The sequence below is a fragment of the Fusarium coffeatum genome (genome assembly GCF_003316985.1).
Source record: "Fusarium coffeatum strain FIESC_28 chromosome Unknown BRIP53273_contig_197, whole genome shotgun sequence".
Taxonomy (NCBI): domain Eukaryota; kingdom Fungi; phylum Ascomycota; class Sordariomycetes; order Hypocreales; family Nectriaceae; genus Fusarium; species Fusarium coffeatum.
Genome location: NW_022157990.1, coordinates 1 through 11,651, shown reverse-complemented (window position 1 = coordinate 11,651; position 11,651 = coordinate 1). Strand labels below are relative to the sequence as shown.

Sequence of the window (11,651 nt, the reverse complement as noted above, 5' to 3'; positions counted from 1 at the left end):
TTTTTTTTCTTAAAATTTTTTGATAAAGATTTTTAAAAAAAAATATATAGATAAAGAAAAAAGAAGTAGATGGCTGCAGTGTGATGTGATACAAATTCAAGAGTGGATGCGATTCAGAAACGTCTGGTCTCTCCGTCATGGATGGATTGGATATTAATTAGAGGCTTGGCGAATCTTGACGTGGCTGATTCAAACTGACAACGGCGTCTTGTCTTGCTTGACCTTGACCTTGAGCTTGACCTTGACAAGCATCGATCAGATAAAAAGACCAGGGTCCCATATTTAAAAGAAAACACTCAGAACCGTGTTTCTGACAACCAAGGTAAGGTAGCATAGCATGCTGGACGGAAATAAGTACCTACTGTACTGTAGGTGGGTTGAGCTTGACTTTCATGGATAACCCCTGTCTATGGAAATGCAGCAACCTGCAAATTGCAATGAGAATGAGCTGTCCGTCCAGTGCATTGTCAGTTCCAGGCCACTGCTGACTCGGCTGAAATTGCCATCAATGGATATCGAGCCCAAAGCTTCCATGCTTGGGAGATATCCGAAGGGGAGCTTGGGGATCCCATCCCATCCCATCCCATCAACATTGCAACGGCGGATCTATCCCTAGGTATCCGTTCCGTACAGTACCTTGGGTTTAGTTGAGATGACGCCTTCTTGTCTTCTTTTTATTTCTCGACTTGGTCTTTGATTCCCCTTTCTTACCTACCTACCTAGGTATCTATTCTTGAAAGAAAGATACTAAGGTAACCAACCCCATAGCAGCCTCGCGTTGATACCCTGCCCGAGGAGCCCTTGCTCATCGATAATATTGCGAGACTGGGTACGGGTCATTTTACTCAAGTTTTTATTACCTTTGGCTCATTCAGTCTTTTTTTTTATTTATTTTTATTCTTATTTTTCCATCTTTCATTTATCTAATTCATTTTTATCTTTTTTTATTTTGTTTCTTTTGCTCTCAACTTGTTGGTGTCGGTGTCTTACCTACCCTCCTTACTAAAATTACCTACCTACACTACCTAGGTAGTACCTTCAAAGCCCGACTCCACGATCCGGCCGCGTCCTGCCAACACAGGATGTTCATGTTGTCCTGATGGGAGCTACCGATATTGCCTCGCGCCTTCGAGCCAAATTCACAAGAAGACGACATTCGACAGAAGGTTCTCAGGCTTCTTCGACCCGGAGCGTTACCGATACTTCGTCCTCGTTCGGAAGCCGTCACGTTGGGGATCGCGATCGTGATCGAACTCGGGCTTGCCAAAATGGCGATGGAGATCCTTCTCCCCGTCCTGTGAGTAATTCGAGGGGTACCGTCAGTAGCCGGCGTGGTATGACCGCAACGACTGAAGATTCGCAACGGCAACGAGAAGACAGCGACGATTTCGCAAAGATTGAGGTTCCTCGAGAGGTTTCAGAAACAGCAAACTCAAATTCAAACTCAAATTCAAATTCAGATTCGGCAGAAAATACATCCTCGGAAACAGATACTGAGGCAGCTGGAGCGGTCCCACCCGCTAACGACCATTCCACAGTGAGAGATGCAGCACTGAAACACCCGGCTCCGCCTGTAGACCACCAGAGTCTTGGCGAAGAGCCTGCTACAGCCGCCACTAGCTCTAGCTCTAGCTCTAACGACCAGCTCCAGCCTCCGCCACAACTTCAACCTCAAATCAATCCACCACCGTTGATCTCCCCTTCACTCCATCCACAAGAACAGTCGTCACCATCGCGACTACGACAAGCAAGCTCGAATCTCGGCCGAATTCACGAGGACGCACAGGATTCTGAGCCAGAATCTCCTACCGCGCGGCCTAAAGCCGTTGCTAGCTTAAATTTGGACGCTGCTTCTGAGCTTGCTGGACACAATGACGACGACCCGTTGAGTTCCGACCAAGCCCCCAACTCTCCCAAATCTGCCGCCTTTGCGCCTTTGGCAGCCGCTACCTCGACCACCTTTGTCGCACCATCTCCTGGGCTTCCGCCATCAGGAATCGTTTCCGTCCCTGGCTCACCAACGCCGCGACCAGCCCCGCCGCCCCGACGACAGAGCTTGCTGTCAAACCGACAGACGACGCTGATCAACACGCTCCTTTCGAATCAATCCACGCATGAGCCTAGTATCACACAACCTCATACATACGCGCCCATAAACGGAAATATGGTGACTCGCAAGGTCTGGGTCAAGCGACCCCATGCCTCACCAACTCTCGTTACTGTCAACGAAGATGATCTTGTTGACGACGTCCGCGATATGATTTTACGTAAATACTCCAACTCACTTGGTCGAAGCTTCGACTCTCCCGACATAAACATTCGCATCATTCCTCGAGACCAACATTCAGAACGCATTCTCAATCCTGAAGAGCCCATGGGCCGGACTATAGACGCTTATTATCCAGGTGGACAAACGGTTGAAGAAGCTCTTGTTATCGATATCCCACGACGTCCGCCTAAGGCTTCTCCACGCCCTGTACCATATGTTGGCAACGTCTATTATAGCGAAGACGGCCGACCTACAGAAACAAGCGATGGCTACTTCCCCTCAGTCGGTGCTCATGCCGGCACCGTTGGCTCGCCACACCTTCCGGTGGCAGTACCCGCGCACGTCAACCATCAGGGCCAGCACTCAATCGCAGTGTTAGGGACTGGCCAAATTCCTCCTATCCCGTCGCCTGGTAGATCGCGCGCATACAGAGACCGTCCAGACCGTCCTAGATTAGGCCGTACTCACACATCGTCGCCGACTCTGATAGCTAACAACTCATCCGTGTCCTTGGCTGCCGCCGCCGCCACGAACCATGCGAATCATGCGAACCACGGTACGCAACACTTCAACCCGAGGTTGCCACATTCACGAACTCATTCAAACTCTTCAGATGCTCCTGGTATGCCGCCTGCTGCCCCTCCTCTGCCGACGCCGCCCGCGCCCGAGCCATCAGCAGCACGTGTCTCAACACCACCTGTTAGGCCGTCCTCACCTCGACCTACGGCAAAAACCAAGAAGAGCAAAAAGTCCGAGCACCCGAGCCTACCACCAGGCATGCTCAATGGTGGTGTACCTCCTATTAATGTTCTAATTGTTGAAGATAACCCGATCAATTTGAAACTTCTTGAGGCTTTCGTGAAGCGCCTCAAAGTCCGTTGGTCGACCGCAATGAACGGACGGGATGCCGTCAAGAAATGGAGAAGTGGTGGATTCCACTTAGTTTTGATGGACATCCAGCTTCCAGTCATGAATGGACTTGATGCAACACGCGAAATCCGTAGACTGGAAAGAGTAAATTCCATCGGTGTCTTCTCATCTTCTCCCGATGGTGAAGTCACAACGGAAAACCCCGATGAGCTTGACGACAAGGACCGCCTGGAGAATACTTCCCTATTCAAAAGCCCTGTCATTATCGTCGCTTTGACTGCCAGTTCGTTGCAGAGTGATCGCCACGAAGCTCTAGCCGCTGGCTGCAACGACTTCTTGACCAAGGTATGCCATTCCTATTTCCACGCTAACGCACGAACGCATTTGACTAATTTGGATACAGCCTGTCAACTTCGTCTGGCTCGAGCGCAAGGTCATGGAATGGGGTTGCATGCAGGCCCTTATCGACTTTGACGGCTGGCGTAAGTGGAAGGAAATTTCCCAAGAAGCCGAGGAGAATGAGGCGGCGAAAAAGGCTGCAGTTGCAGCAGCCAAGGCAAAGTCGAAAAAGAACCGCTCTTCAATGACTAAGCCCGGTTGATTACTTCAATTACGACCGATACCAAGATATCAGAGGCCCAGTGCAACGCGAGAGGCGGAGGATGAGTTGTGGTAAACCTCACATTTCGAGCAGCAGCAAACACGAGTTGTCTCGGCGATCTATCTACTTGCTACCCAAAGCTTTCTGGGCAGGGTTAATGTTGGGCATTTCATGGTCGTCAAATGCTGGGTAGGAAGGAGTTTTATAATGGTTGCAGGCATGAAGGCGCAAGTAACAGATACATGAATACCAATGTTTATAATACCATATGCAAGTTTCTACGTTGTATCGAAGGGTCCCTAGTTTGGCGTGAAATAACCTCAACCACACCGCAAGTGCGCACAGCTTAATCTGATTTCAAACCAAGGGAACTGAATTCAATGAATTGGTAGCTTGCCTGAGCTCTCCCAGATTGCAAAGCGACAGAACATGTTAGCTACCTGTCTGGTTCTCTGTAAAGAGCTCGAGGATATCAGGTACTCCACTACCATCAAGTTATACTGTGGGGCCTCACAGCGGAAAATTCGAACTTCCGAAAGGCTGAAAAATACTGCACCGGACGAGCAGCTTTAAACACCTCTCAACAAGTCCAGCCTTTTTTGATTCGACATCCAACCAATTCCAATCAATTGGTCCTGGGTCGCATGTAATGCAGCAAGCAGTCAGAGAATATCTGAAGCTGCTGTAATCATGCCTCTTCGAGTGCGTGGCGTATCGACGCCACTGGCTGGCCTCGATGCCGTCGTCTCCCTCTCCTCTAGGAGCTCTTCGTCCTCGCCGTTCCTCCGAACTTTCTCGACAACACCATGCCGTGAGAAGATGAGCAAGGGCCGCGCGAGGATGTTCGAGTGGCTGAATCACGGTGGTGGCAGGAATCTTGCCGAGGCTGGCACCAGCCCCAACTACCTTGGTCCTCACCAAGATCAACCTTTTCCTCTCAACCCTCTGTTCCGAAGTCAGCCCGTACTCGCTGAACAGACCCGAGAACTCATCTATGACAAGGTGATACGGAAGGGCGACTCGCTCAAGGCGGTGTCTGCTGAAATGCACATCGACGTAAGACGAGTTGCTGCCGTGGTGCGGTTGAAAGAGGTTGAGAAGCAATGGAAATCCGAAGTAAGTAAACCATACAATTAATTACCCTATCCCTTGTCCTGCTTGCTATATGATGAGACCAAACAAAATTTTCGATTAGTCTTGAAGACACCTACATGGTTATACTTTATATACTCTGATAGCATCATATGATTACGGGCTTGCGTAGCTATTTTTTTTCCTTCTTCTTATTGATAGCAAAGCTAACCTATCTCAAGGGCAAGCAACTGGCATTGCCTTACGCCAAAGCAGTCATGAAGATGCTACCAAAGACGTTCTGGGAAGAAGGTGCGGAGAATGTGCCCCACGAGCCCATCAACGAGATCCATGTGCACAACCTCACTATGCAACAATTATTCCAGCCTGTGTCAGAATCTCGACATTTTACACGAGAGGATGCCGCCAAGGCTTTTCACGATAATATGCTTTCTGCCGATAAGCGGTCGCCTCAGCCTGAGCTTATCGAGATGGAGCGAGCCATCATCAAGGGCTCTCCACGCCCAAGTGCATTGACCAAATTCCGTGAGGTCACTCAACGTGACGAGGACATGGTCGCTGAGCGGATAGTGAAGGAGCGCCAGCGCGAGGAGGCCAAGACAAAACGAGTCAAGACGGACCGTTACGAGTTCCGGTTTAAGGAGATCAATGTCGATGATGTCGGCCGCGACGGTCGTTCAAGAAGGGGAACTGGATGGCGCTATGGTGCGCCTTTCGAGGATCGCAAGCGTGGGCTGGTCAAGATTCCCACGTCGGTGCCTTGAAGTGTATGAATGCCTATGGGATATGGCGAATGACTTGGCTACAAAAGGCGCAACTGTACAATACGAATACCAACGACAGATATCAAGCCGTGTATTAATTAGATATCGGGCCAAACAATGGTCCAATGAAGAACAGAACAGCGCTTGCATTGAAGATGTGATTCTGATATCGACTAATGGCTATCCAACTTTTTGGATGCGTACTGATAAGGGCTATTGACTCCCTGGGTGAGGTACGATCAAGTTTCTTCGGACCTGTTGGAGATCATCCTCTGACAGTCCACAATTCTTGACAAGATATTGCTCAACAGAGCCATGCTGTTCTCGTAGCGCTTCTAGGGCTGCCAGCATGTTCTCCGGTCTGGCTCCAAGCATTCGTTTGGCACCCTCGGGGTTTTCTTGGAGCTCAGGTATCTTCATCATTGCTTTAAGAAGATCATCTCGGAAGTCTCCAAGCCCAGCCTCTGTAAGGGCATACTCGTGGGCGATTGTCTGGTCATCCACTCCGCAGAGTGACAGGATGAAAGCACAAACGACGCCGGTTCTATCTTTGCCTGCTGTGCAATGGATGAGTAAAGGCGAAGGGTCCGGCTTGGCTAGATGTGAGATGATGGTGTTGATAGGTTTTGTTCCTGCCTCCCAGATTCCTCGATATGCCTCCACGAAACCTTCAGTCCCCTCGGCTGTGTAGTTTCTGAATCTTATAGCAATCGCCTCAGGGCCGTAGTCTTCATCTAGAAACACTGGAACAAAGACACGTTCAGCGCCAGGCCATTCACGCGTTCCCGTGGCATAGCGCTCTATTTCAGTACGGGAGCGCAGGTCATAGACGTGTGAGATTTTGAGATCCTGAAGGGCTGAGACCCCATCTTGGTTGAGACGAGATGGCTCTGCTGAGCGGAAGATAATGCCAGGCTTAATCGTGCAGCCAGGGCGTGACTGAATAGGAAGCGGACAGCCTGCAAGGTCCCTAAAATTGGGAAGCCCAGAGACTGGATGGAAGGGAAGACCGAGATCTGCCATTGCAGTCGCTGATATGCGTCAGAGTAAGGGCGTGGTGAGAGAACCAAGGGCGAGATTTTCGGCGGTTATTCTTGTTCTTGCCAGCTCGCAACGAGGCCGAACGTGGCATGTCCCGGACGGAGAGACATGGTCGGAGGTGTGGGGCATGACTTATACCTCGGCAAGGATGAAGACAATACTAGCACCGAGACAAACCTGTTGAGCTGGACTTAGAAAACTGACCGATTTGCAAAACAGAATAGGCAACCTAGCGAATCACTTAATTGTGAACAGTAGTGATAATACATACTGTTGAACAGACTACAGAGATCCATCAATGGTGGAAGTGGTATTAAGGAGAGTATAAAGTTGGATTCGTAAAGATAATCTAGGGCGTGAGCTCTATTCTAGTTTTCGTTTGACCGTCTAAGACACAAGGAAACAAAAGAAAACATTCCCCAGCTCCGTGGGCCGCTTGAAAGTATCAGTGGTATCTTGCTGTTCAAACAACCGCACCATTTTGCACCTTCTGTATATAAGTCGATACCGTAACCCTAACGCATCCTCCGTGTGGTGCCTCTACTGGGTGTTCATCTAACAAACTCCACATCGTGGGCAACGAGGAACATTGCAGTTGGGACAAACGGCGTCAAGAGAGATGTTGAAGAAACCGTGGGCGCAGTTGCACTGAGTAGAGTGAGTATGCTATCAAGTTTGACATGTCTCCCAATCCACTTACGCATTTCCATTGGGATGCAGAATTGAGAAGTTGCCCTCTGTTACCGGCAGAAGCAGGTGAATCAGAACTGTAACTGATTAGGACTGACAAGCAACAAGAGCCTAAAGTTCTAACATACAAGTTACCGCTAGCCATTTTGTATAATTTCTTTCTTGGTAGGAGAGCGATGGTATTCGACTTGAAAGTTCAAGCCAGTGAATTTTCTGCGGTAGATAGAGATAAGTGTGAGTGAGTTGACGGTAAGATCGAAGCAGATGTGATATTGGTTTGATAGTCCAGTTCTTCATTGCAAGCACGCTCGCGTCTATCTATATATACACAAGTTGCTATGTTCAAGGCAGCTGGGCTGTATAGTGATTTTCGATCTGAGGCTTGCTCCTGGAACTACATCGTAGGTTCGGAGTCATCACGAACAATGCCCCAGCTGCCTCTACAGTAACAACAGTGCCACCAAATTCCATCATTGCGATGTTCTTGATGCTTGAAAGCGAATTCGCTTCACGTTAGCGTCATACTGGATTGCTCGACGATAACAAACGTTTGGCTAGGGTAGGAAGTTGACAGGATGAAAGCAAGAGTGCCTCGGAAGACTAATCCATCCTGGTGGTGAATGGGGATGCTTCGTCTCGCGCAACCTGGTAATACATCTGCCTCCTGCTTATTAGGAACGAGGCAATGAGGGTAGGATCACAGTTCCAAGCAATAAGAAGTTGGTCTTTTATTGGGGGCGATGTTGAACCACTAGCTAGACTGTGCCTCAGTAGCATGAACCTCGAGCCATTCAATCCAAGCTGTCCTTGTATGGTTGATATTTGAACCGTCTTTCTTCCGCTAATACAACGATCGTTCTTTCAACTACCTGGGTAGGTACCTATGCGGCTCTGCGTGCGGCTCTGCGGTGAGTCAGATAAGGTTGAGGTTGGGTGCATAGCCACATTGGAGCACAGCAAGTATCCCTATAGTAGGTATGAAAGTCAGCCAATGATAAACACAGGGCGCTCCCTGCAACTTAGTACTACTAAGACAGTGGAGGTTGGAAACAATGGGTGCGCATTCTAGGAAAAGAAGGAGTTGTCAATGTCGCCAGTATGAGCATTTTCAACATAAGGTACCTATACCATAGCTTGAATGGAGTAGTTCTTAGTCACAGTTTAGAGAATTAACTGCACCGATAACATTTTCAACAGTCCTCAATATCGCAACGGAAGTCGGCCAATTCCGTCTGACACTCTGCTGTAACTGAGGAGGAGGATAGTAAGTAGTATTGTAATATTGTTGCCTTGGAATACCTAAAGTACTGGTTGACTGTAATTGACTGGAGCTTGCATAACGTTACCCTGTTCCCATTCCAAACTTCAACATCTCATCACATCACATCGCAAATCCAAGGCTTGGATTCAACATAGCCTAGTAAATGAGAACTTTCATCTTGCGGTTTCATAACCAGGCAACAATATTATTGTTTTGGTACTGAAGGAAGATTGACATTGACTGTAGTTGGATAGCATACCTACTAGATAAATGACAGCATCAGAGCAAACAACTGGAATGCAAAAGAACAAAATTAGAACCAGCAAGAGTCGGGATGCGAAACGAAGTGACAGATTGCTGCAGAAATGCAAATAACAGTTGGTATTTTACTATTTCTTGGTTTTGGTTTTGGTCTTGGTATGATGGAGAGAATCATCATGAACGGGCATTCATCTCCGATATGGAACTGAAGGTGAGTGACAGTGAGCCAGGAATGACCAGGTCTGCCAGGTCAGGTCAGGTCAGGTCCAGGGGTCACGAAGCACTAAAACAAGGCTACCCCAACCTACGTCATAGCCCATATTGGTGAATCACGACAATTTAACAAGGGTAGGTAATTTTAATTATTTTTTTTGTTAACAAAGTCTGTCGATCTGATCTGGCTCTGTGAATGACGGCAGAGGCTTCCTTTGGGCTGGGCTGTCTAGGTACTAGGTGGTTTAGTGCACTACAGCAGGTATTAATTAATCAGGCGGTCTACCTCTACCTACCCTCCAGCAGAAACCCCAACTCTTAACTCCAACTTCAAGCAGCTCCCGTCGTTCGCTGGTCAAAGTGACGACTAAACCCGACTGCAATTTCATCCATCATATCATCTCCTTAATTCTTGATCCGCAACTACCACAAGATACCTTTTTTCGTTTCCTCTCATCTGATACAAATCAGTCACGATGGGTATTAGAGATTTCGCCATCAGTTACGTGGTCTTCACCACCCTCCACTTCTTCCTCTTCGCCCTTGCCCTGGCTACCTGTGGTCTGTACGGTACCGACGTTCACCATGCGAATCAACAGGGCAAATACTCTGACTCCAAATGGGTAAGCAAAAAATCCCAGTGCGTTTATACCTACGTACGATGTACGATGTACGATGTACGATGTACGATGTACGATGTACGATGTACGATGCACCGTGCTGACAAAAGTGACAATGTACAGGTCTACGCTGTAGTAGTCGGTAGTATCTCTGCCGTAACGTGTGTCCTCTACTTCATCCCCTTTATCCTGCGTATCGCTGGCATCTTTGTTCCAGTGTGGGACTTTATTCTATTCGTCCTCTGGATCGCCCTCTTTGGCGTGTTTGGCAAGGTAAGTCAAGTCGATGGCACCCCCATTCAATGCTCTGGCTGACTTGAGTACTGCAGATGTACATTGATGAGAATGCCGAGGGCGATGGAGATATCAGACGCATGAAGAACGCCGTTTGGGTTGATCTTACCAGCGCTCTCCTCTGGTTCATCACAGCCCTGGCGGCTTTCGGGTACTGGTGGAAGCACCGCGACCACAGATCACGCTTTACTGGTCGCGCTCACGTCTGATCCAACGCCGGACCCAGACATGCATGACCACCCCTTTAATGAAGAGAAGAGAAGAGAAGAGTAGGATAAATTAGGTGTGGTGCATATACAGTGCAACTGACAACCCGCGATACCTTAATCGACGGCGGTAATGGAAAGGAAGCCTGCCTGCCGGTCGGGCTGGTGGATGAGCTAGGACATGACTCTGATACCATTGATTTGTTTTGTTTTGTTTTGTTTGATGTTGTTCCCTTTTTGTAACAAGGGAAAGATTGTTGTTCCTGAAATAATACTAGCAAACTGCATGAACAGTACTGAACTCAATTCTATCGCCATTCATCGCCATCACCTGAATCCAGAACATCACCGTTCAGCAATGTAACCACCTGCGGCAGCCACCCGTGAGGCGTGCAGTTTAGGTACCAATGACTGTTGGGCTAGTGAAACATGTCTCACCAATCAATTGCCCAGTGAGTCACCACAAGTCGACCACAATCGTTATGGAAATGTGTTGAAGTGTTTGCGTCAAGATAGGTGATATCTGAGATATCCTGATACATTCATTACTGTAGCATCCTGCACTCCGCAACTTGGATATCGCACCACCGCGGCGCAGAATGTTGCACCACCAGTTATAGTACTACTGTACTCTACTGTACTGTACGGCCAAGACACCAAGCAAAGAGGGGTCGAGCGTTGATCATGGACACGTTTTTGCCCCCCTCCAAGACTCTCTCTCGTACTGTACTGTATGTACTCTGCTAAGAGTGATGTGATGATGACGGTTCGCAAAGGAATAAGGGGTCTTTTCAAGGGTCTCGTCTTTGAGTGGTCGGTCTACAGCTCTGACCTTGGTTCTTGACATGACAAGAGTCTTGACCCTTTTGGGTTAACGAAAGGAAGGGATGGCAAAGCGGCGCTTGTAAGCGTGCCAAGAAGCCAAGTCACTTCTCTTCCACGCCATGACGTCGATCAGATACCTGATGAAAGCTTCAAGTGGGGGCCGCTTGTTTGAAAGTCCAAGGATAATCTTTGTTTTGACTGACTCTGAAAAGAACATACAGAAACGATTTGCCTGTTGATCCTCACCCTGAAAGGCGGTAAAGTCATTATAATTCAGCGATATGATAGCACGTGGTAATTGATTCTTTATCTTGTTGGACCATTGTCACCATCCACGGGACATGCCCGTTTACAGTATTCGTACCAAGCAAGCAATGGTCTTTACCTAGGTATGTATGTTCCAGCTTAGAAGAAGCGATACGAGGAGCTAAGACCGGTAATCTCGGTGACGAACAAATGTCGACAAATGCCATGCATGGCAAGTTTTCGTTTCTCTTATTCATTTAATCTCTCTCCGTGGACCATGCACAAGACCGTCTCTCCACAAAGCGACGGATAGTGCCCTAGAATATCGATTATCAGGTCGAAAATATCGTCGCGGAGTCGGATTGAGTCGCCGCCAAAGGTAAAAAAAAAAAAAAAAA

At 48.2% G+C, this 11,651-nt stretch overlaps 4 protein-coding genes across 4 annotated transcripts; 3 read left to right on the top strand and 1 right to left on the bottom strand.

The window, feature by feature from the left end:
* Positions 1 to 1,099: 1,099 nt before the first annotated feature.
* On the top strand, positions 1,100 to 3,740 carry FIESC28_08440 (uncharacterized protein; the record flags this gene model as incomplete). Its single annotated transcript, XM_031162578.1, has 2 exons — positions 1,100 to 3,484; positions 3,543 to 3,740. The coding sequence occupies 2 exons, from the start codon at positions 1,100 to 1,102 to the stop codon at positions 3,738 to 3,740; spliced, it is 2,583 nt and encodes an 860-aa protein (XP_031013366.1).
* A 690-nt stretch (positions 3,741 to 4,430) lies between these two features.
* On the top strand, positions 4,431 to 5,596 carry FIESC28_08439 (uncharacterized protein; the record flags this gene model as incomplete). Its single annotated transcript, XM_031162577.1, has 2 exons — positions 4,431 to 4,856; positions 5,054 to 5,596. The coding sequence occupies 2 exons, from the start codon at positions 4,431 to 4,433 to the stop codon at positions 5,594 to 5,596; spliced, it is 969 nt and encodes a 322-aa protein (XP_031013365.1).
* A 213-nt stretch (positions 5,597 to 5,809) lies between these two features.
* Positions 5,810 to 6,619, bottom strand: FIESC28_08438 (uncharacterized protein; the record flags this gene model as incomplete). Its single annotated transcript, XM_031162576.1, has 1 exon — positions 5,810 to 6,619. One exon carries the CDS (start codon positions 6,617 to 6,619, stop codon positions 5,810 to 5,812), a length of 810 nt encoding a protein of 269 aa, XP_031013364.1.
* Positions 6,620 to 9,538: 2,919 nt separating this feature from the next.
* FIESC28_08437 (uncharacterized protein) lies at positions 9,539 to 10,185 on the top strand (the record flags this gene model as incomplete). The annotated part of the gene is made up of 3 exons (XM_031162575.1): positions 9,539 to 9,685; positions 9,806 to 9,955; positions 10,012 to 10,185. 3 exons carry the CDS (start codon positions 9,539 to 9,541, stop codon positions 10,183 to 10,185), a joined length of 471 nt encoding a protein of 156 aa, XP_031013363.1.
* Positions 10,186 to 11,651: the final 1,466 nt, after the last annotated feature.